This window comes from Euleptes europaea, chromosome 2, assembly GCF_029931775.1.
Source record: "Euleptes europaea isolate rEulEur1 chromosome 2, rEulEur1.hap1, whole genome shotgun sequence".
In the NCBI taxonomy this organism is placed as follows: Eukaryota; Metazoa; Chordata; class Lepidosauria; order Squamata; family Sphaerodactylidae; genus Euleptes; species Euleptes europaea.
The window spans coordinates 119014848-119038705 of NC_079313.1; the positions used below are offsets into that span (position 1 = coordinate 119014848).

The following is a 23858-nucleotide window of genomic DNA, read 5'->3' on the forward strand; positions in this document are numbered from 1 at the left end:
CTCAGTTTAGTCATTTTAGCTTCTAGAGTAAGTTCAGGCTTGAGTTGATCTATTTGTCCTTTTGGCTGTCCACAATATCCATAGAATTCTCCTCCAACACCACATTTCAAATGAATCAACTTTAAAAGGTTGCAATCCTATGCACTCCTACTTGAATTCAGTAGGAATTCTAGGTAAAGGTGCATAAGATTCCATTGGATGGTTAAGAAGGAAGACGTATATATCAAATAGTCATATGCAAAGTTAAGTACTTTCTCTGAATATTAGTTTTAAAATAGATGCAGAAATTTGTGGTGTTTTACTCACACAGGTTTAATATCAGTGAATGGCAAAAACATTCCTGACAGATGAAATGCTATAGGCAGGATGTAAGGAACTGCACAGGTAGTCTTGTGGGGCCGAAGCGGTTTTAGGCTTGTGTTGTCCCCTGCCCACATACCAGAAGGCAAACCACATTTGAAGTTAAGCAGACTTTCCAAAGCAGGCTAAGATACTATTATGGGGGTGTCCAATCCAAAGATCCTCCCCCCAAAAAGAAAAGAGGTGGACATTCAACCTGGCATGTCCAATGATACATAGTGTAGTTCTTTTGCCCATAATTTACATTTGTGTGTTGCAATACCCAATAGTCCCCAGCAGGGGTCCCCTTTCACCTGAGGAACTTTTTGTGTGTCCTTAAGCCTTCCATATTTAGGTCCTTGGTTGATATTAGAATACAGACTTGTGCCTGGAATTTCCACTTTTGATATTTTAAAACCGTGACATTCGCTTGAATACACTCAAGCCACACTCAAATACCAAGGAGAAACATTGAAGTAAAAAAAAAAAAGTCAGATAAACCAAAAAAACTTTTAAAAAATTCATCCAAAATACTTGCAGTGCACGTGGAGTCACTTCATTATACATTTATCAATCACAAGGCCACAAGTCTTGGAAGACCCATTTTCCCGATTCTCTGTTACTGCCCTGCCTGTTTGGGCAACTCCATCATCAAAGGCATTCACTTGTCCCAGCAAAGATACTTGGTTGTGATGGGCACAGAGACTCGGCTTCATTTTGTGCTTCCCTCATCTCTCCTGTTTAGATTCCTGGTTTGGGGCGAAGACAACTCCAACTTACACACCCGTATTTGGAACAGCACAGCATTTAGGGGCTTGATCCAACGCTTCTGAAAGCAGGAAGCTTTTCATTCTTGCTTCCCCTGCAAAGTGGAGGGAAGTGGGCAAGGAACACTGCAACCCTGGTTTGTGCAGGCCAGAAGCAAACTGGAGGTTTGTTGTGAGGACAGCCAGCCAAAGAGTTCTCTGCTAAACAAGAAGCAATTTTAGTTAAAGCAGGGAAATGAAGGGGTGATGTTTAAACAGCTCACTTCTAAAGAAACTTCCACATATTTGAAGATATATGTAGTGTTTTCACATACGTGGACACCTGGAACTTCTGGGTCTTGTAGGGATCGGCCCTGTATTAACCTCAACACTGAAATATATCTACATGACGCTGTCTAGACAGACTGTTGGTCTACCACGTTCAGAACTTTTGATTTCATCTGCTGGTTGTCTTTATAATTAAGACTAAAAGAATAGCTGAATGCACAGAAAATGTAGTGGGATTAGCAGAGCCCAGAAGAGGAGCTAGCAGGGAACAGACTGCCCTTTGCCATCAGTCACTCCTCTCCATCCTTGCTGCTATCCTGACCTCTCTGGCTGAAGCCTCTTCTCTTGACTCCACTGAGATGGTGTCGAGCTGCTCCTGAAACTTCCAGCCAGCTTCCCATCACCTATGTTCAGCAGCCTCCTTGCCCTCATCTATTCCTAAACTCTCCCAGTCCTCATAGGTCTTCATCTCTTGATTCTGCCTGTGAAGTACTGCCTTCCATTATTTTAAAGGTAAAGGTCCCCTGTGCAAGCACCAGGTCATTCCTGACCCATGGGGTGACGTCACATCCTGCCTTTTACTAGGCAGACTTTGTATTTGGGGTGGTTTTCCAGTGCCTTCCCCCCAGTCATCTTCCCTTTACCCCCAGCAAGCTGGGTCCTCATTTCACCGACCTCAGAAGGATGGAAGGCTGAGTCAACCTTGAGCCGGCTACCTGTAACCGACTTCCGTCGGGATGGAACTCAGGTCATGAGGAGAGCTTGGACTGCAGTACTGTAGCTTACCACTCTGCGCCACAGAGCTCCTATTCATTATTTTACCTGCCTCTTATTGTCATCTCAGGTTCATAGAATCATAGTTGGAAGGGACCTCCAGGGTCATCTAGTCCAACCCCCTGCGCAATGCAGGAAATTCACAACAACCTCCCCACCCTCACACCCTAGCGACCTCCAGGCCCAGAAGATGGCAAAAAACAACCAAAACCCTCCAGGATCCCTGGCCAATCTGGCCTGGAGGAAAATTGCTTCCTGACCCCAAAGTGGCCATCAGCATTCCTCTGGGCATGTAAGAAAGGGCCTCGAGAGCCAAGCACTGACTCATCCCTTCCTGCCCTCCTTCTAACAATCTGCTTAAGTTCACAGAATCAGCATTGCTGTGGTTCCTCACGTTGATTCCCCAGCTCAAAATAATGGGCTTAAAAGGCAGCAAGCAGAAGAGGGAGACAGGGACATTCACAGATGCATCCAGTGAGTGGCCCGCACCTTGCTTCCCTCCCACCAACCAGAGAACACCGATATTCCCGACTGGTTGTGCTCTGCTCAGCTCTGCCACTAGCGAGTGCTCTGCTGTCTTGTAGGATTCCACCCATGCTCGCTTCCTGGCTCGTGTCTAGCAGCCAGCATGAAAGGCCTTCTAGGAAGGCCTAGAAGGATTGATTTTAGCCACAGTTAGCATTGGAGCATTAATAGGATCTAGTATGTGCCACAAAAATGCATTTAAAAGTAGATTTGTTGTCCAGAACTTTGTTAAATGCAGAGATGATTATAGGTCTTCTGGAAACTTTCATGTTGTTTAAATATATATATATATATTGCTCTTCTCTGTTTGTTCATTTTCAAGCATCCTGGGACCCTGCACAACACTGAGATTTGTCCATAAAAGGAGTATGAGGATTCTACGGGAGGAAGGAATAGCCATAGATGTTGCTTCAGTGGCTCGGCTCATGCAAACCACATGGAGTTCAAAGTACATTGTAGGGGGAGGACAATAAGCAAGCATCCCCAAGAATGCTATAGAAGTTGTACTGAACCTTCCCTTTAGACCTACACCACTCTGAACTTGTGGGGAAATAATGGAATAAAAACAAATTACAAACAGTTACAAATGGGGGAAGCGACAAGCTGCAGATGGGGTCAGTGTCAGAATCTGAGCTGGATTCTAGGCCCCTGAACATGCCACTGGTCCCGCGGCCACTTCCAGCAATTGTGTGAAAGAAAAAGGGAGAGACAGACCCCAAGGTCTGGGAGATGGGCCAACACTCCTAAAGCTGTGCACACCTCTCCAGGTCTGATTGGAAAAACCATACAATCAATCAAGTCCACAATTTTCAGTTCCATTCAGAGATCCATTCTCTTTCAATCCAGATTCTTTAAAAAAAAAAAAAAACTTTTCCGCCTCCACCTGCCTATTATCTGAGATGCAATATTTGTGTTTTTGCTTCCTGTCTCATAAGCAGTATTTCAGCTCTACGGCTTCTTCCGTCCGTCTTGGGCAACTTTCACATTAAGAAAAGAAGAGCTCCAGCGTAGCTAATCCCTGGGGACTTCTGAAAGGCCAAGCTGCTTTCTAGCATTTAGCATCCTATAAAGCACAGATGCAATTGATATGGATTGGCAAGCGGCAACAAGGAGAAAAACCAGCCTCTTGGAACGCTTTATAAATGTTCGTGGCCAGCACGAACTGCACTTTATTATCTTTCTTCCTCAACCACTTTCCATTAATCCTTTGAAAGCTACAAGCTCTACAGGAAGCCGCAATACACAGTAGTGTGTAAATTAAAACACCCCTTTCTTTCCAGGAAGCTCACATAGTTGAGCAGCAAAACAGACAGGAGGCCCAGAGGCAGCTGAGGGTTTAATTTTGTTTGGTGAGGACACTTGAGCTGTAACCCTATGGCGTGTGCGCATGCTCCCCGTCAAGTCACGGCTGACTTATGGTGAGCCTGTAGGGTTCTCAAGGCAAAAGATATTTGGAGGTGGCTTGCCTCCGTATCGCAACCCTGCTATTCCTTGGAGGTTGCCCGTCCAAATACTAACCATGGCCAACCATGCTTAGCTTCTGATATCTGATGAGATCAGGCTAGCCTGGGGCTATCCAGGTCAGGACCCTATGGCATAGCTTATTTGATGAAGCCATCCCTGTCGTTGCTGATGTAACCTTATGCTGCTCTACCATCATTCTATCTCTTAACCACCACACCGGCTAATGTTAAGTGCATTATGAAGTCTACCAAAGATGGTTCATCTAATTCTTCAGGAAGGGCAGTGTTTTAAGATCTATAAACAAGATCAAGGGGGGGGGGGGAGATTTGTTTTGTATTAACACTGGATTTTTCAACTGTCTCCTGCACATAAAGAGTCTCTCCTGGTTTAGACCAGAGGCCCATTTAATCCAGCATCACATTTCCCCATAACCGGATGCCGCTGCAAAAACTACAAAAGCAAGGGGAGGCTGAAAATGCCTTTCCCCTGTTGCTGCCCATTCCTCCCAGCTGCTGGTACAGTTGCTGAACACGTATGCAGAAAATCCAATCTTGGCACAACAGGCTTGCTCCGGATCAGCGTGACCGGCTTGTATTTTGCCTGTTAATTAATTACTTGGAAGAGCTACGGAAACGACCAAAACGAAAGATGACTTGCCAACAAGACTTAACAAATGTGATTAGTATTATCGAACTGTTATAAATACCTTATATACATTCAGACCACATTAAAACATTATTCCATGTTACACCCAAAAAATAATAATTAAGGCTTTATAAATATTTACATGAATGAGCAAGCACCTTTAATACACACCATTAACCTATCCCTTTCTAAGGTCTAAAATGACGCATGTGCCCGGTTTTCTAGAACTACTTTTTAACAATAATTATGGGAAGATGAAATCATACTGAGAAGGATCCCCGCCCTGCATCGCTGAACACTAAAATGATCTAACACTAGTGTTGATCTTGGACATTTCCACAGTGTGCTCTGCTTATCCCCCCCCCCCCCACCAAGGCAGTCACAGGTTTACACAGCAACGGTCTGCTCGGATTATCAAGGGAAAAAGAAGTGAAACACTTGTTTTATTTCAGGAGAAAGACAACATTAAAAGGATCCTTAATCCACTAGCAGAGTGAGACTCTCAAATGATCTGTTGCACACCACAGACTCGGGCTGGACATGATAGCAAGACGAAGCAACTAGCTGGCGTACCAAGCACTAAATGGTGACAATTTTCGCTGACTCCCCTTTCCCCTGGCTGGATTTCATGCAGTAAATCTGGATCCGCTCCTTTAGAAGACATAGTGCTTTCTCACTCTCCTTGTTCTCCCACACTGTCTTAAACTACTTTCGAAGTGGTAATTCATGTTGATACAACACATTTTTTTTTACTGTGCCACTGACATTATCTTGCTAGAAGTGGTAGATGTTCTTCTCCGACTAATGGCTTTTGAGACTCAAGGATGAGTGTGTTCGACATCAGGAGATGTGGCTAACAGAAGGTGCTCTGTACAAATGGGAAAAAAAACCATTTGCATTTCAAGTATTATTTTGAAGAGTGAGTCCTTTAACTGGTCTGTTAGCACATTTTATAAAAAAAGCATTGTGCTTTAGTCCATTATTTCTTTTGCAAGTCTTTAATTTGGCTGATGGCTTTTTTTTCTCTTTTAAAAATATTGGCAACAGATGGGAGGGCTGCAGAAGCTGTCAAAGAGTTATTTAATTTTCTGAGCCCATTTCATATCGTCTGCTCTAGGTTTTTCTCCTGTCAGTCTTTGAATGATATTCTCCAGGAACCTCCAAAATCCGATTTTCTCTAATGGATAGTTGAGCCAGCCTGAAAGATTATAGAAGGAGAGAGGGTAAGGATGCCAAATTAAGACAGATAGTTTGTACATGCTAGAATTCAGACACAACGCAAAATAACGGAAGGCGTTAAGATTTGGGTCTCAGATGTGCAGTCCAATCCCATGCGTGCTTCCAGAGAAGTCCTGCTGTTCAAAGGACCTTCAGATGTGTTTGTATATTATTGCTGTTTAAAGCCTTTCACTGGCAATGCTTAATTTTAAAAACTATACATGCTTCACATGCTACTGGTTTGACTTAAAAGAACCTAAAAGGTTTGGATCCAGACTAACATTTCTACTCGCGCAAGGATCTCTACCCACAGAGGGAGATTTTCCGGTGCCTTCCCAAGCAGAAGTCTGAAACGCCCCCCAAAATACTTTCCAGGTGTCCTCTTTCCCTAAGAACAGGATTTCAGGAGGCATTTGGGGCTGCCTCAGGGTGGGGTGGGGGGATTGGAAATCGCTGTCCATGGGCAGAAAACATCAGGTCTGTAACCAAGCCAAAGTCTCACTAACAACTATTAAAGGGCTTCTTTCAAAACCAGGGAGGCTGCCTATCCAGTTTGATCTGCCACCTGCCAGCCTGCAGATGAAATTTTTCACAGTTCCTGATGGGTGCTAGGAAACAAGGTTTACATAACCCTGCCAAGGAAAATGGACTGATATGCAGGGTTAAAAAAAATAGGTCAGATGACAGCTGCTGGACACTATTCACACCAATACAATAGAAGAAGAAGAGTTGGTTTTTATACCCCACTTTTCTCTACCGTAAGGAGTCTCAAAGTGGCTTACAATGGCTTTCCTCTCCCCTCCGCCCAACAGACCCCTTGTGAGGTAGGTGAGGCTGAGAGTTCGAAGAGAACTGAGACTGGCCCGAGGTCACTCAGCTGGCTTCATGTGGAGGAGTGGGGAATCGAACCCGGTTCTCCAGATTAAGAGTCCGCCGCTCTTAACCACTACAGCATGCTGGCTCTCTATACTATTCTAAATGAAAAGAAGTTGAATTCTTTCCCCTGCAGGCAATGCTAGTAAAGCTCTAGCACCTGACTTCAAATTTTGGAGTATGATAAAAATATGAATGCTCTCAACTTGAAGAGAGTATGTGCCAGCTATCAAATAAGCAGTCAGTGACCAAATACTAGGTTCCACTGCATAACTATTTAGCAAACACACTGTCTTGGTAACAAACCTGGAAATCCTGTATTGTCAAATAACAGTTATCTGTAACGGCAAACAACATCAAACATCCATTTGATAAATGTTGGCAAAGCCAAATTATGAATGCTCCACATCTAATATGGTAGTGCTGAAAATAATTGCATAATTCACATGGTAACACATGACGCTTTAATAAACAGTGCGCATTGTGCTAGTGCAAGCAGAACTGAAAATCCCCCACTCTTTCAGCTGCAGCAGCTGCCAGCCCCCCGTCTCCCCAAAGCTGTGCCAGATGGGGTGCCCCATAAACACTCACTAGGGGCTGGCACAGGAAGGAAATATTGTTCCTTCCACTGTGCATCGGGGGGACGGTGCCCAGTCAGTGTTCTGCCAAGTGCATTACGATATAAGTTTACTACTGCAACTTAATTATTTTCCTTTACCTGTAGTAATACAGAAATAGGTTTCATGAGGAGACACGTGGTGGATTCGATGGTGTTTCCGTGGCAGGATGATGTGCCAGTCCTGCAGAAAGACGACCCACCAAGGAAGACCAAAATAGGTGTGAGACCACTTGTGAATCTGGTTTGTCAGGGTGACAAGTATAGCCAGGGAAAAGACGTAACACTCCCAAGGGCACCCTTGGTGTAATGCTTCTGAAAAAAGCAAAAAAAGACAACAGGCTCAATTCTATTCACTAACCCAACAGGTGTCCAGTACAAACTGTGGCAACACCAGAAGCCCACAACCAACCACGGTTCACATTCCTTACCAATTTGGGTATGAAATTTGGGCTAATGAGATTTAAGCAATGCATTTTGCGGCAGTGCAGTCATCGAATGATTATTCCTTCTCCACTATACCATTCTGAAGTGTAACAGGGTGATCAGTGTATCAACAGCTTGAAACCTCACGACAAACATCACCTCCACACCCCTGGGAAACTAACTAGCGAGGGAATCTAATGTTGTAATATGAGTACTGTTGCACAGGGAGGAAGTGATTCAGCAAGACACGCAATTTTTGTGGAAACTTATTTTATATGCATCTCTAAACACTCAAGGATACACTGCAAGAAGCCAAATTGCGGTTCTCCAGCATTTATCCAATTTGCATCCTTGAGAAATTGGGCGTGTGCACCTTACCTTAATACAGGGGTGGGGAACCTTTTTTCTGCCAAGGGCCATTTGCATATTTATCACATCATTTGGGGGCCATACTGGTGCCATACCAGTTGTAGATCTCCAGGCGGGGGGTGGGGTGGGTGGGAGGGGAGAGGCTAGGGAGGTTTTTGGGGTGGAAGACAGAAAGACAGAAAGAAAAGCCATTTATGCATGGGAGGTTTTGCCTTGGATTTGCTGCTCTCTGGATGCACATTTTCCCATTTGAATTCTCAAAACTCTGCATGGGGGCTTACTGTTGAGTTGAGAATTCAGATCGGGAAAATGTGCATCTAGTCTAGAGAGTGGCAAATCCAAGGCAAAACCTCCCATGCATAAATGGCAGAAGGGAGAGAGAGGAAGAGAGGAAGAGAGGAAGGAAGGGGGAGAAAGAAGAGGAAGGAAGGGGGAGAAAGAAAAGGACAGAAAAAAAGAAAAGGACAGAGTGTGACAGACCAAGACACAGAAAAAGAGGAAGAAAGGGAGAGAAAGCAGTGACAGAAAAAGGAAGAAAAGAGAGAAAAGCCTCCACACACACCTGGCGGCGCAAGCAACCCCGCGCAACTGGGCTTCAACTTTCCCGCCTCCCCACCCTGCCCCACACCCAGAGCGCCTAATCAGCTCCCGGGAGCGGCTGGCTTCTTCACCCCCCCCCTCTCGCCGCCTGTCAGCTGTTGAGTGGCAAGAGGGAGGGGGGAAGAAGAAGCCAAGCCGCACGGGAAGCGATTAGGCGACTCTGGGGGCGGGGTAGGGAGGTGGGAAGGTTGAAGCCCGGTTGCGCACGCTGCCGCGGCATGCAGGAACAGCTGAGGCAGTGAAAGGGGTTTTTAAGTGTGCTGCGACGTTCCTGCACACCGCGGCTGTAGGGTCAAGCCTTGGGGGAAGGGAAGCATCTTTCTCCCTCCCCCCACCACTCGGAAAAAATCTGGGACCTTCTGCAAGCAGGTGCGTGCCTGTGTGTGTGCATGCGTGCAGGGGAGGGGGGGAGCCGGGAAGGAACATGGAATCCTTCCCGGTTCCCCCCCCCCCCGAGCGCATACACACACAGGCACGCACCCGCTTGCAGAAGGTCCCAGGTTCCTTCCCGGTCCCCCCCTCCCCCGCACCCACACAAATGCACCCACCCGCTTGCAGAAGGTCCCAGGTTCCTTCCTGCATGAACCCGGCCACGCACACAGGGGCTCACTAAGCCGGCGGCACAGCCAGCATGCAGGCTGGCGAGGCCCCGGAGGTCCGAGTCTCAACCCCACCTCAGCATTAGGCTGAAGCTCGGGGGGGCGCCCAGGGGTGGGGTTGAGCAGGGGGAGGGCTGAACAGGGGCCCCGAGCAGGTAGCACGGCCAGCGTGCAGGCTGGCAAGGCCCTGGTGGCACAAAAGCTTGCGGCACGGGGGTGTGGCCAGGGGATTACCACGCCCCACAGACAAAGGCAAGCTGGGAGGGGGAAGGTTCGGGGCCAGCATGCGCTCCTGCCTCCCAGCAAAACCTGAAGTGCCAAGAAGAGACTCCGGCTAGCAACAGCTAGCTCATTGGAGCTCCAGGCCTTGGCAGGCGAGCCGGGGGCCGGATAAAATGAGCTCACAGGCCGGAGGTTCCCCACCCCTGCCTTAATACTTCATGGCATTTAGGACTCGGGACACCAGGCCAAGTGTGAACTGACCTTTAGGTCACTCCAGAAAGCAGAACTCATTTTCCCATCTGCTTAAAAAAGTTGTGCCATGTTTCTATATCTCTGAAATGTTCTTACGAGTAGTGGTCAGTTTGTAATGGGATCATTTTTGTCACTGAATGCAACAAATTCAAAGGTTTGGCTAGGCTTTCATGCACGTGCAGAATCAAAATGATCACAATATTTCAGGTCTGGAAAGAATCTTCCTTAGTATACAGCATGGCTCACTTGCATGAGCTGCCTGGTTTTTCTATTCCTTTAATCTTGGAGGTACCACCAACAGACCTGAATCTTATTTACACTTTTTATCTGCCACACTATCAAACATTTCTACTGTACAACTCAGTCCCCCTATAGTGGTTCACAAGTCACCATTAAAAAATAAGCAAGCTTAAAGAAGAGCAACACAGAGGTTACATTCAGATCAATCGACCTTGGTTTGTTTAAACCAGCTTATTGGACAAACCCATTAAATCTGCCACACATATTAGAGATCGCAGATGGTACTCTAATTAGATTAGAGATCGCAAATCCCAGTTAGTCTAGTCCAGTGGTTCCCAAAGTGGGCAGTACCACCCCCGGGGGGATTACCTAGGGGGCACTAAGAGGCAAGGGGGCAGCAAGGGGGGGCGCTAGAGGTGGTCCCCTTCAACTGTGTTGTTCACTAATTTACTATGGCACCACGCTGGCAAACTGGGTGTCAGAATTTTTTCCCCAGACTTTGAAGAGCTGGTACCACTGGATCAAGTTTAAGTTTTGTTGAATAAATTTCAACTAAAAAGTTTTAATAAGTTTTAATTTGATTTTGAATAGATGTGCAATTAATTGTTATTGTTTTGAAGTGTTGTTATTATCTTCTTTAGTGAGTTATGGAAAATCCCTATTTTGAATAATGCTTTTTATAGGACAGGGTATGGGGCGCTGGGGTTGAGTTTGTGGGACCAAGGGGGCGGTGGCCCCAAAATTTTGGGAACCGCTGGTCTAGTGTCTGAATCTTTTCCTGCCTCCAAGGAGAAGCACTGGATGCTGTTCTGAGCTCCTCCTGCATTGCCAGGCGGATGGACAGGAATAGTTGCTGGGGAGGGTCAGCCAGCCTCCTTTCTTTTGGAGAGAGATCCCATTTAGCTGCCCCTCCTGCACAAAGTAGACCTTTCACAATCCCTCCCCCCCATCCCCTCTTGCTATTTTGTTGTCTTAAAAATTTCCCTTTGGGAGAAGCTGAAATCTCTGAAGCATATTCCTGCTTGGGTAATCATTTCCAGTTCGGGAGGAGTGTATTTCGTTTTTGGTTTGTCCTTCTCTCTGTATGACACAAGAAGCAAAGCACTTTGCACGGCACACAACCAGTATGTGATCAGTTCTGGAGGATCCAACGGAAACCCGCTGACAATCATTAAAGTATAGGGAAACTTAAGCTGGTTAAAAATACAATGGACAGATTACATTATAGGGAGTCTAACCACTGGCCACTGAGATAGATCAAAATGGGTAGCCGTGTTAGTTTTGTCTGCAGCAGTGGAAAAGAACAAGAGTCCAGTAGCACCCTTAAAGACTAACAAAATTCCCGACAGGGTATGAGCCACAGCTCACTTCTTCAGACACCCACTGTATTTTCAACCAGCTTAAGTTTCCCAACGCTTTACGCAGGCAGCCACGAATACCCATTACAATTTAGGTACCCATTACAGATTTCAACATGAAAGTTACCAATGCATAGGTGTCTGTGGCAAGATCAGTTTTGTTCCAGGGAGGGCAGCAGCCGGTACACCAACCGAAGTGAGTTAAATAGGCATCCATACCCAATGCTGATTTAAAAGCAGTCCCAAGCAGCAATCCTAATCCTTTAAATGGAGTGCAATCCCAACTCAGAACATGCTGAGTACCACTCCCCCCCACCCATTAGCCTATTTTCTGGATGGTGTGGGTCCTTCTTAGGGAAAGGTGCTCAACTGGCCAATTAAAGACCTTTAACTGTGTTCACAGTGACTTTCTCTTTTCCTTGCTGTTGCTGTTTAACTGGCTTAACAGAGGACAAAGGGCCTGTGCACCCTACTTCATGGAGGCCACAAGTCTAGTTTACTCACTGACTATATTAAAAAGGTAAAGGTCCCCTGTGCAAGCACTGGGTCATTCCTGACCCATTGGGTGACGTCACAGCCTGACGTTTACTAGGCAGACTTTTTTGTTTACGGGGTGGTTTGCCAGTGCCTTCCCCAGTTATCTTCCCTTTATCCCCAGAAAGCTGGGTACTCATTTGACCGACCTCGGAAGAACAGAAGGCTGAGTCAACCTTGAGCCAGCTACCTGAAACCAACTTCAGTTGAGATCGAACTCAGGTCGTGAGCAGAGCATGGACTGCAGTACTGCAGCTTACCACTCTGTACCACGGGCTCTGATATTACCTGGCGATAAAGAAACTAGCCTGTAGGCCATGTTTGCTAGTGGAACCACGGTCAACATGCAGTTATCTCCATTGGTCTCTATGAAGTCATGTCTGGTAATTGCAGTCGGGTCAATGTGATGTTCTCTGAAAGGTCTGATAAAAGCCTAAAAAACAGGAGAGAAATCAAAGTCAGATGTTTGATTTTTTGTCAGCTTTAACATACCAAAAGTTCCCAACCAACATACGTTTTTTTTTAATTATTATTATTACTCTGCCTGCCCAAATATACTGAACTTGCAGATACAGAAATGACCACTTCTATCTGCCTGGTGGTTTAAAAACTTCTAATAGCATATTATACATGGGGATCAGATGATTTAAGGATGGTGTCCCCATTCCTCCCAAAGTTGTTTGTTCTAACCCTTCCCCCCCTCCCCCAATCTCCTGTGATCTGGATGCTATAGCTATTATTGTCCAGCTTTTTAGCAAGCCTGAAGGAATGCTCCCACAGATGTGCTGACAGACAACAAAAGGGGTGGGCCTTTTCAGTTCTGTTCTATTTAACACCTGCCAGCTGCAAAAAAACCTCTGAGAAGAGAGGCTCCCCAAGCCTCCTAACTTAGCTGCTGCAGCTATTTCTGCAGTTTCCCCTGCTGAACGGCAGCCCAGAATCAAGTTATATCTTCTGCTCCTCGAAACATTTAACAGTGTGTGATGAAGGCAATAGAAACCAGGAAGCTGTTCTTGCCTTAGAGGCAGCTGATTGACAGCTAAAGGGAGTCCTGAGAGCGGCTAGTGAAAGTGTGACATTCAGCTCTCAGCCAGTGAGAAGTTCAGTTCGGCTCCAGAGTTCAGGACAGGCAGAGCTCTGAGAAGCTAGTGGCCGCTGTGTGAGGATTAGTCCTCAGGAGTGAAACATAAAGGAACACGATTTTAAGTTGTTTGATTAATACAGAATCAGCAACTAGGTCATAAGGATGTTAACTCTGAGTGAATAGTGTCAGTCTGGGTTTTTGACATTGGGAGTTAGCTCTGGGGGGAAAGAGTTCCCAAAAGCCAGGGAGAGGGAAGTAATTCCGCAGGGCCTGTAAGACTAAAGACAGCTACGGCTTCCATCTTGCTGACCTCCCTCTCCCTGTCTTCCCCTCCTATTCCTCTTTATTTATTTATCCTATTTTTGTAGCTCCCATCCCTCCCTTCTGAAAGTGTTTATTGTTTTTTGGTTCCTCTCTCTGTAGAGGTCCCCACAAGGGTTCTGTGATGTGGTTTGAGGGCGCTTGGGAATTTTTAAATCAATCTATGGTTTTAAATTGTAAATAGTTGGGGGTTTAACTGTATTAATATGATGTGAGCCGCTCTGAGCCCGACTGAAAGTCGGGAAAGGGCGGCATACAAGCCAAATAAACAAACAATCTCAGGTGTATTGAGTGATCCCTAAAGTAAGGTTGAGGAGAATTAGTCTCTAGAGTCCTGAGTAATCCCAGCCCAGTTCAGACGTTAAACTGTGGGGAAGAGTGCCGTGCGGTTCCTTAATCCAGAATCTGAAACTGGAGTGTGTTTTAAAGTCAACTCAAGTGAAATCTAAACAAGAAACTGGCAAACAAAAACAGGCCTCTCAGTGAAAACAAAGATCTAGCATCCTGAAGTGTATTTAGCCATACCATCTAGAACAGTGGTTCCCAAACTTTTTTTGACCAGGGACCACTAGGACTTTTTTGTTCAGTGCAGGGACCCCAAGGTTCAAAATAAAAATTCAGAGAATTAGAAAATAAACTTTAATCATAACTGTTAGTTAAACATTAAACTTAGAATAATATTTGAATATATTTTTATAATAGAGAACTTTTAATTGAAAATATTAATTTATTATGGGTTTATAACTTTGTTTTGCGGACCTTAATTTAGTTCTCGCGGACCCCTGGGGGTCTGCGGACCCCCGGTTGGGAACCAGTGATCTAGAAGAACCAGACCTCTCTTGTGTAAATACATATTATTGTGAAGCGCCTACTTTTTTTTTTTTGTGGAATATCCTAATACCTTTCTGAAATCCAAGTTTACCTGCCTAAACCCTCATCCTGCCTTTCTGTTATAAACAAATTCCTGTTGTTTTGAACTTTTACCACAAGTCTCCTGCGTGCCATCAAATTTCGGACAGACCGAATTTCCCTGAAAAATCCAAGTCTGAGAACAGCCTAAGAAAGCCTATCCTCTCTACAAGCTTCCAGCTGACCCAGCTGCTGCAGCAGGGGTCCCCAACCTTTCTGAGCCTGTGGGCGCATTTGGAACTCTTGACACAGCAGGGTGGATGCGGCAACAAAAACGTTGCCACAGGATGTGGGGCCAGCCACAACATGATTGCCACAGCTTCACTTCAGTAACACCGTCTCAGTCCTTGTGCTGTGGTGGCAGCTGCTGCCAAAGCAACATTTTTTAAAAAAAATCTGCACAGCCAATCAGACCTCAAACAGTCAATCATAAGTGTTGCTCGGAACAACTCAAAGTGTTGCTTTAACACTCGAATAGGCTTGCAGTCAGGGTACTTGAAAGTCTACCTCCTCCTGTATTGTTCTGCCCACTAAAGATTATCTTCCCAAACCTCTGCTCTCAGTGCCCCCACCTGCAGAGGTGAGGCAGATGGCGATCACAGACAGGGCTTTTTCAGTAGTGGCACCTCGCCTTTGGAAGAACCCCGCTACCAAGTTCCCTTATTTTTACCCAGGCTTTTAACGGAGGGAGTTCCATCTTTTTTGAGTTGTTTTTATGGTCTACTTCTAGCCTGGGTGCTACTTTATGAATCTCATTTGAAGATGCTGAATATTACTTTATGCTGTTTTTATACCTGTGGCCTGTTTTATTACTGATTACAAACATCATTGTTTTGTGGCATTTTCTGCTTTCCATAGGAGGAGTCTGAGGAGGCTCACAAAAGCAGCAGATGAATTTCTAAATAAATAAAAACTCTAGGCGATCCTCACTTCCCCAACAATAATAAAGTCAAACCTTTCCAACTATTGGCAGCTCCACAGATCCCCAGGTGTCCGCTCCCCAGTGCACAAGACCCGAAATGAAATCTGCAGTAATGACTCCTGCAACTTTAAGGGAAGGGGGCAAGGAGAGAAGAGACAGGATAAAGAGAATCGCTAGGCATTCAAAGTAGTATACCAATGGCTTTACAAAAAAAAAAACATCAACTAATTGCTAATAGTGATCTAGGTGCCACTTTGTATGCAAAGCAGTCAGCATCTGATAAACCAGCTCTGAGCCAGGCCTGGCTGGGAATGAGGGCGGGCTATAAATGTAATAATGTAATAAAAATAAATACACCCTCCTTCCTGTTTTGGAGTCACCTAGAAACACTAAACCCACATACACTAAATCCTGCTCTCCCTGAAATAGACATGGGAGGAAAAATAATGGCAAACCATTTTCCCCAGACTTCATGGCTCAACCCAGTCAGGCATTTTTTAGGGAAAGCCTGGTGGTACTAGTCACAGAAATCCGGAAGGAAGGAAGGAAGGACGGACGGAAGAAAGGACGGACGGAAGAAAGGACGGACAGAAGAAAGGACGGACAGAAGAAAGGACGGACGGACGAAAGGACGGACGGACGAAAGGACGGACGGACGAAAGGACGGACGGACGAAAGGACGGACGGAAGAAAGGACGGACGGAAGAAAGGACGGACGGAAGAAAGGACGGACGGACGAAAGAATCCCATGCAGTGCCCCATGCACAATGCTTCTGATGAGCCAGCAAAACCTTTTAAGGACAAGGCCCCTTCCCATTTCTACCTGAACATTAAGAACACACCTCTGTTTGCCAGAGACTCACTTGAACACACACATCTTATACTGAGTCAGACCAATGACCCCTCCAGGTCAGTATTGTCTACTCTGACTGGCAGAGGCTCTCCAGGGTCTTAGGTCAAGGCCTTTCACATCACCTACTACCTGATCCTTTTAACTGAAGATGCTGGAAACTGAACTTGTGACCCAGCAGAAGCTCTACCAGGGAGCTGTGGCCTCTTCCCAAGGGCATGTAGGCTCTATTCACAAAAGAGGAGGAGTTGGTTTTTATATGCCAAATTTCTCTGCCACTTAAGAATCAAACTGGCTTACAATCACCTTCCCTTCCCCTCCCCACAACAGACACCCTGTGAGGTAGGTGGGACTGAGAGAGCTTGAAGAAAACTGTGACTAGCCCAAGGTCACCCAGCTGGCTTCATGTGCAGGTGTGGGGAAACCAACCCGGTTCACCAAATTAGCGTCTGCCACTCATGAGGAAAAGTGGGGAATCAAAACCGGTTCTCCAGACAGAGTCCACCGCTCCAAACCACTACACCAAGCTGTCTCCCCAATGTACATAAAGCCTCTCACCACTATCCCTTACTCTTTATTCTATGTTTTTATTTTATGTTATTCATAGTCCACCTTTCTCTGCGATTAACTGGGCAGTTAATCATGTTCTGCTTAGGGAACAGAGACATACATGAATTAGAAGTGCTAGGCTTGTGATAAGATGCCTAGGGATCCCCTTCCTTTGCGGAGTTGTGATAAGTAAAGACTGGACAAATGCATGAAGGGAGCATCCCCCCCCCCACTTCCTGAACCACCTGCTGGAAAAAGGTGACCTATTCTTTCTTTTGAAGGCCAATGCAGTGGGGAAGGCATAGGGATACTTGCATTACCTTCTTAACCAGAAACCACATATAATCAGTACTCAGTCACAAGCAAATCCAACACCCTGTGAGTTCCATCACGCTTGACTAGCCAAACTTCCCTTCCCATTGAGGTCACTTAGATCAACACTCTTAAAATCCAGTTAACAGGATTTTGTTCAGAAATAGCAGGATTCCAGGCAGCAAAGAAGAACAGCCCAAAAGACAGAACGGTGTTTTTGGTTGTGCAATGCTCATTCTTTGTCTATTTGTACAATAAAAGACAGGGATGACACTTTTTGGGGGTTAATGCAAAGCCAGACACTGGTTCATTTTGCAACCACATTCTAGTTGCAAAAATGGTTTTTAAAATCTCCCTTTAGAGAGTAGAATTCAGCCCTCAGAGTCAGCTGAAGCAAGTTGAGGCTTTTGCCCTGTGCACACCAACCCAGGTATAGATCCAACTGGCTTCAGTGAGGTCCAGCTGGCTTCCAGGAGGCTTACTTTCAACAGTGAACTTATGACTGCAGCCGCAGAGTCTAACTCTGCTTAGAAATAATCTCCATCCATTTCAAAGCACTTCTACCTCTAGTTTCAGCGGCAATAAGCCACTGGGGGTTGCTATGGATTTTGTAAGTCAACGAAAACTTACTCCAGGCTTTCAGTTCAGACAGAGAACCCTTGAGCTTTTGACAGCTTGGGTTTCTGCCCCCCTCCCCGCTCCCCGGCATCTTCCACCTGCAAGCCAAGAGCTTAAGTTTCTTCTGACAACTCTAAGGAACGCCTAAGCAATGTGGAATAGGCAGAATTACGCAAAACCCATTCTCTCCATCCCCTTGGAGAATGGGTTTGCACTCACTGTCAAATATTACGGCTAGTTAAAAGCAGAGTAATTTGTTGCATTTGTTTAGAGTATACTTGCACCATGAACAATCAAGACCTGAAGCCAAGGGAGAACCCATTTCCTCCTTAGAATACATTGTGAAGGTTATGCAAGACTTACATAGTAGAACTACCATCAAGGTAATCTGTTACAGAGCATAACCAGGAACTCATTCAAACGGTTGCAAAGAACTTTAACACTATATTTGAATGCACTGACACCTACACTGATTACCCTTTTCCAGCAATTGTTTGTGTGTGTGTGTGTGTAAAGTGCCTTCAAGTCGCAGCCGACTTATGGCGACCCCTTTCTGGGGTTTTCATGGCAAGAGACGAACAGAGGTGGTTTGCCAGTGCCTTCCTTTGCACAGTAACCCTGGTATTCCTTGGTGGTCTCCCATCCAAATACTAACCAGGGCTTACCCTGCTTAGCTTCTGAGATCTGACGAGATCAGGCTAGCCTGGGCCATCCAGGTCAGGGCAGCAATTGTTTACTCTCCAAATATTCAGAGGGCTTTTGGACTTCCGGAAAGTCTGCAGAAACTGAGCTGATCATAGAGATAGCATATACGGAAGAATACACCCTGTGGAAACAAAACGATGATCTCTCCCTACAGAAATTACTCTGGATGTATTTGAATGCCACACAGGCAGGAAGCAGGAATTCCAGGCAGGAAGCAGGAAGTAGAAAATCAATTAGTTCCTGCCTGACCTTAGCACCAGAAAGGAATCACCCATCTGTCTCCAAGATGCCCTCCGTCTCAGAGTGAGAAAGTATTTGCTTCATTTATTCCCATTCTGCAGACATTCCACTGGTTACCTTTTAGTTACTGAATTAAGTTCAAAGGGCTAGCTATCGGCAACAAAGCCCTTAAATGCATTGGAGCTACTTACCTGCAGGGCCAGCTCTCTCGTTAAGTTCTGCTGCCACAGCTCTGCTCCTATGCATGATGTATACACATGCACATTGTATATCCATGAAGTATATGCATGATTGAGTCTTGCATATGCATGATGTATACGTATCATGCATATATAATACTCACATTATGCATATACAATGTGCATCATGCTTATACAATATTCACACAGATCAACCTTGGAGAAGCTATAATGTCTTTTGAAGTTATATCGCACTACATACTATGAATTTGGTTTTGATTTTGTGGCTTCCAAATTAACCAGTGCAAGGTCGTTCATGACTGATGAGGATTCATACATTGAAAAAGGAACTTAGCCGGCATCCTGTCTTTTGTTGTGTGCCCTTCTCGAGCTTCTATAGAATTGCCATACTGAAGTTGTATATGATATATGTATTGAAATTGTTATTTGCTGTAAATGGCTTGTCATTTTTTAAATAGTGCTCCTATTTGTTGCCATTTTTGAATTGTGGACATATTATGGTACTTTTGTAATAATAATCATTTTTATTTTACATTACATTTTGCAATTTTTGAATTATATAAGCACCATCTGGTATTTTTTGATGCTTCAAGTTTTTCAAACTTCTGGTACTCTGTACCCCTTGTTCTTGGTCAAATCCCAAATCTCCCATAGAAGTTTCCTGGGTGACGTTAGGCCAGTCGCACACACTCACCCTTAACTTACTTCCCTGGGTGGTTGTGAGGATAAAATGGAGAAGAGAACGATGTAAGCCACTTTGGGCCACCACTGGGAATGGTATGTAGATTCTACTTGGCAACAGAAAGCAGCCAGGCCACAGTGTTCTTTACAAACTGCAGTTGCAGAATTGCCGTTAAATTGAAAGCATTACAGTAGTCCAGCCTTGAGATAACCATAGCATGGATTAATGTGGCCAGATTGACCAAGTCAAGGTAGGAGGCCATTTTCCGAGCTAAGTGGCGTAAGGCAGAATGCCATTTTTTTGCAGCTGCATCAGCTTGCCTGATCCGTCTTTATTGCTGGAGAAGCATCATCTGTGGGTTCTTGACTGAGTCAGCCAACATCAGATGGACCCCATAAAAAGTGAGGAGCACCGTGACCTTCAGGACCCCTGACTTCCCAACCAACAACTTCTGCTTATCTTATTCTTATCAGAGCAAGCAGATTAACCACCATCCTGATCACATCAAGTTTGGTCCCAAGATGTCTTTCAGTCATCCAAGGTAACTGGACTACAGTAATGAAGCAAGAACGTAGTTTACTACACCTGGGACTAACAATAGGACTACCAGTCCCCCGCCCCCAGCCTGTTATAATGGCTGCTTCCCCTGGGGACAGAACCAGGAGATAATACTGATCTCCAAGCTAGCTCTGAAAAACTTGCGTGGCCTATTTCTGTACATCGTGAGACAATTATAGGCACAATAACCAACCAGGCTGTTTTAGAGTAAGCTAGCAATCCTGGCCTCCAAATTCCTAATCACAGGAGTTCAGATTACCTTCTACTCAAAGCAAAAGGTATGGTATTGATATTTGCTACACAGTGACTAAAATGTGGGCTTCTAGGGTAGAACACCTACATTTGGAAGTGCTTGCAGGATACAGGAAGCAGGGGGGGAAGGAAGAAAAGTGGGAGCTGTTAGGGATACCTACAAACATGATTTAGCAAAGCTTATGAGGCAAGAAAGCTACCCTCTTATGTTCAAGTAGGGTTCTTATTCCATAGTACAGCAGTAAGTACCAATAAGTTGGCTTGTGTTCAGTATGAAGTCTAGTGCAATTCAACAGCGGTCCTCATGAACTTGATTAGCTAGCAATTTTTGAATTTCTGAAACGAATGGAAAGAGTGACTCAACAGGTCTCCTGATGTTCTCAGAAAACCATGTGGGTGGCCTTACATACTGCCACTTTTCTGTATTTAGTGTGAAAAGTACAAGTAGAACACTAGAGCAGCAATTCAGCAACATTCCAGAATTAATTCCTGTTCTTCCTTCTTATCATGTGGATAAGACATATTGCATAGGAAGTCAACAGGACTCTTCAGGGAAGTATGAGGATGGATGACTCCCAATTGACTAGGCGAATACACCAAATTAAAATGTTCACAGCTGCCAACTACGCCAGAAAAGTCAAAAACTAAATGGTAGCCTCTCACATGGACCCATGCAACTGCCTTATACTGGATCAGACCATTGGTCCATCAAAGTCGGGATTGTCTACTCAGACTGGCAGCGGCTCTCTAGAGTCTCTGGTAGAGGTCTTTCATGTGCTACCTCATCCTTTAAACTGGAGATGCTGGGGACTTAACCTGGGACCTTCTGCACGCCAAGCAGATGCTCTATCAGTGAACCACAGGCTTGCCTATGTTCACTTTCATACTGATGCACCTTTCATCCTGTCCACCAGTTTCTACCTCAAATTTATGGCGTAACTTATAGTTACCCTGTGGCATAGCCGCAGGCATCTCTCAACAGGCTGAGAAGGAAAAATGAAGCAGGTCAGTAGTATAAGGCCACACACATCCAGGGTTCAGAACCACTAAGAAGCTCTGAGGAGGGAGCCCTGGGAAGGAATTCCTTGTTCCCCCTAGGCCTGGATTTACTCCCTGAGGGTTGCTCTCCAGAGTCAGGGATTTCTATGAGGTCTAGGGCCAGGATGGCGTTGGATAAGAGGGAGTGGTCGTCATCGAGCATCCCATATGCCTGTTCAATATAGACAACTATGGGCTCCTCCTCTGAGGAGAACTCTTCCTCCTTCTTGGGTTCTGACTGTGAGTAAAGGCTTTCCCTTCCTAAGGGGCTGCCCTGGGCAGTGAAGGAAGAGGTTTTGCCAGCCGCCTTGGTGGGTCACTGAGAACAAAGGTCCTAACAGGATGAAGCATGTTCCTCCCTGTGTCTGGATCCTTCCCTGGTGGCAGGAGAGGGTGACCTCAGGTTGGGGTGGTTGGGCCCCTGAGATGGGGTGGGGGAGGAGCACTCTTATGTCCCTTACAGCACTTCATTCATGGCTCTCCTTAGAACTCCCATAATCTCAGCCGAGAAAGGATTCCACCTGTCCACAACCTCAGAAGGGGTGGGAGGGAGAGTGCACATTGCCCCCTTGAAGATCTGCTCTGGTGGTTAGGGAGTCTGAGTCAGGGAGGGAACAATGGAGAAGCCTGGCATGTCATTGTAATCCCCTGAAAGAGAAGCCTGGCATGTCACTGTAGCTCCCTGAGATGCCATTTTCATGCCTTTTTCACAGTTTTTATGCATGCTCGTTTTTGAGCCACAGCTGTCTTCCTAATACGCTCCAGGCCAGACTCATTGGGGGAGCTCTCCATGAGATACAGATGGAAGGAGAGAGAGTCCCCATTGTCCTTGGAGAGGAATTCGTCTCTTCCATAACCCCAGCCAGGGCCTCTGAGACAGTCCCATTAAGAGGAGGAGGGAGTGAAGAAAGCCAAGAGGAGGTGTGAAGGGGGTAAGAGGACAGATGGCTCTTGAAGTCTGAGATCGCTGTAAGGAGAAAAGGCAAAGAGAAAGGCAAGGAGCTTGCTCAGAAGCTGCCCTGCCCACCGAGGCAGGAAGCCAACTGAGCCAGGGCATCTCTCACCCAGAAGACAGAAAGCCAGAGAAACCGGTCTTGCCTCTCTAAGCAACTGGTGGGAATCACCCATACCAAGGTGCCTTCCTCCTCAGAGAGAGAACAATCTATTACTTGAAGGCCTTGTGATTACCTGTAGCTTCTACCCTAGCTCCACATATCAATCCATTCCTACACCAGTCCACAGTTCAAATCCCAGGCCCACTCCCCTATTACACAGTTACAACCTGATCAATGTTCCCACTGAGGTTCCCTGAGAAACTGTGCTATCGCCTTCGTGCAAGTCTTGACAAGCAAACAGAATATTCTTTGTTCATGTGCAGCCTCTGAGCACAGCAATAGGTTCACTGTGCATGCAAACAATAGACCATTCAGCGCTGAACTTCCTAGTGTTCTTTCATAAGCACAATTAAGTACGATGGAAAAAATTCCTGTGCCTATCTCGCACAACTATCACTTCCAACAATGCTTTTGAACTACTAACATTTTCAGCTTATTCAACCTGTACTTCCCACTTTCAGGTCACGTGAAGTGCTGGGAAACAGTGACATGGTCACAAAGCTTTCAAGTGCTATGTTTTTCTGTTGAAAATTTTCCACCCCACCCACATATGTAAATATACTTGCCAGGGCTGTTGTCCTGCAAATCAATCATTCTACATCAGTGGTTCCCAAAGTGGGTAGTACCAACCGCTGGTGGCGGTAGGATTACCTAGGGGGCACTAAGAGGCCCCTTCAACTGTGTTGTTGGATAGAGTAGGGGGAGCTGGGGTTGAGTTGGTGGAACCAAGGGGGCAGTGGCCCAAAAAGTTTGGGAACCCCTCTTCTAGATGGACTAAATGCAGGATATGAAGTATGGACAAACCTCAATGCTTGTACGTGGTGTACTTGCCTTCTTTTGCAAACACTACGTCAATATTTAAAATTTTCCAAAAAAATCACATCACTACTGGGAAGTTGAAGCCGCTGCTTCCTTCAAAGCTCTGTTGCAATTTCCCAGGCCTATACAACAACTCCCCCTCCCACACATAAAAGTAACCCCCAATTATTCTCCCCTCCCCATGGCTTGTTCCAACATGGCTTTCATTTCTATTTGTTATAATTTCTAGGCCTACTTTTACATCTTCCCTATTGACTGCCACTGTTGCCCCAATTTCTAGCAAGACTCATCTACACAGGTGGGGCCAGCAACTGTTGCTGCCAAACAGGAAGTCAAGAGCAAGCTTCAAGGAAGCCCTTTATCTCTGCATCAGTGCTGCTGCCATTAGAAGCGTCTCTCTTCATGCACTGCACGATTGCTCCAGTATCCCCAGAGGTACCAAAGTTTAGAAACAAGTGACTCAAAGCTCACACATATAACTTAGTTAAACCAAACTGTTAAGAGCCTTATTGAAGTCAACAGTGTACATTAAATATTAGTCATAGCCTCTAGTAACAAGGCTATGAGCAGCTAGCTCATCAGCTGGGATCTCAGCA

The 23858-nt window shown here is 45.6% G+C and overlaps 1 protein-coding gene across 1 annotated transcript in view; it reads right to left on the reverse strand.

Annotated features, from left to right (window-relative positions):
• Positions 1-5463: 5463 nt before the first annotated feature.
• The window catches only part of PEDS1 (plasmanylethanolamine desaturase 1), a 47241-nt gene continuing 28846 nt past the window's right edge, over positions 5464-23858 (reverse strand). Inside the window, exons 4-7 of the mRNA XM_056844882.1 lie at positions 15358-15449; positions 12377-12521; positions 7591-7803; positions 5464-5979 (exon numbers count right to left, since the gene is read on the reverse strand). Of these exons, the coding sequence (XP_056700860.1) occupies positions 5858-5979; positions 7591-7803; positions 12377-12521; positions 15358-15449 (572 nt within the window). The 3' untranslated portion in view covers positions 5464-5857. The remainder of the gene's footprint in view (positions 5980-7590; positions 7804-12376; positions 12522-15357; positions 15450-23858) is intronic.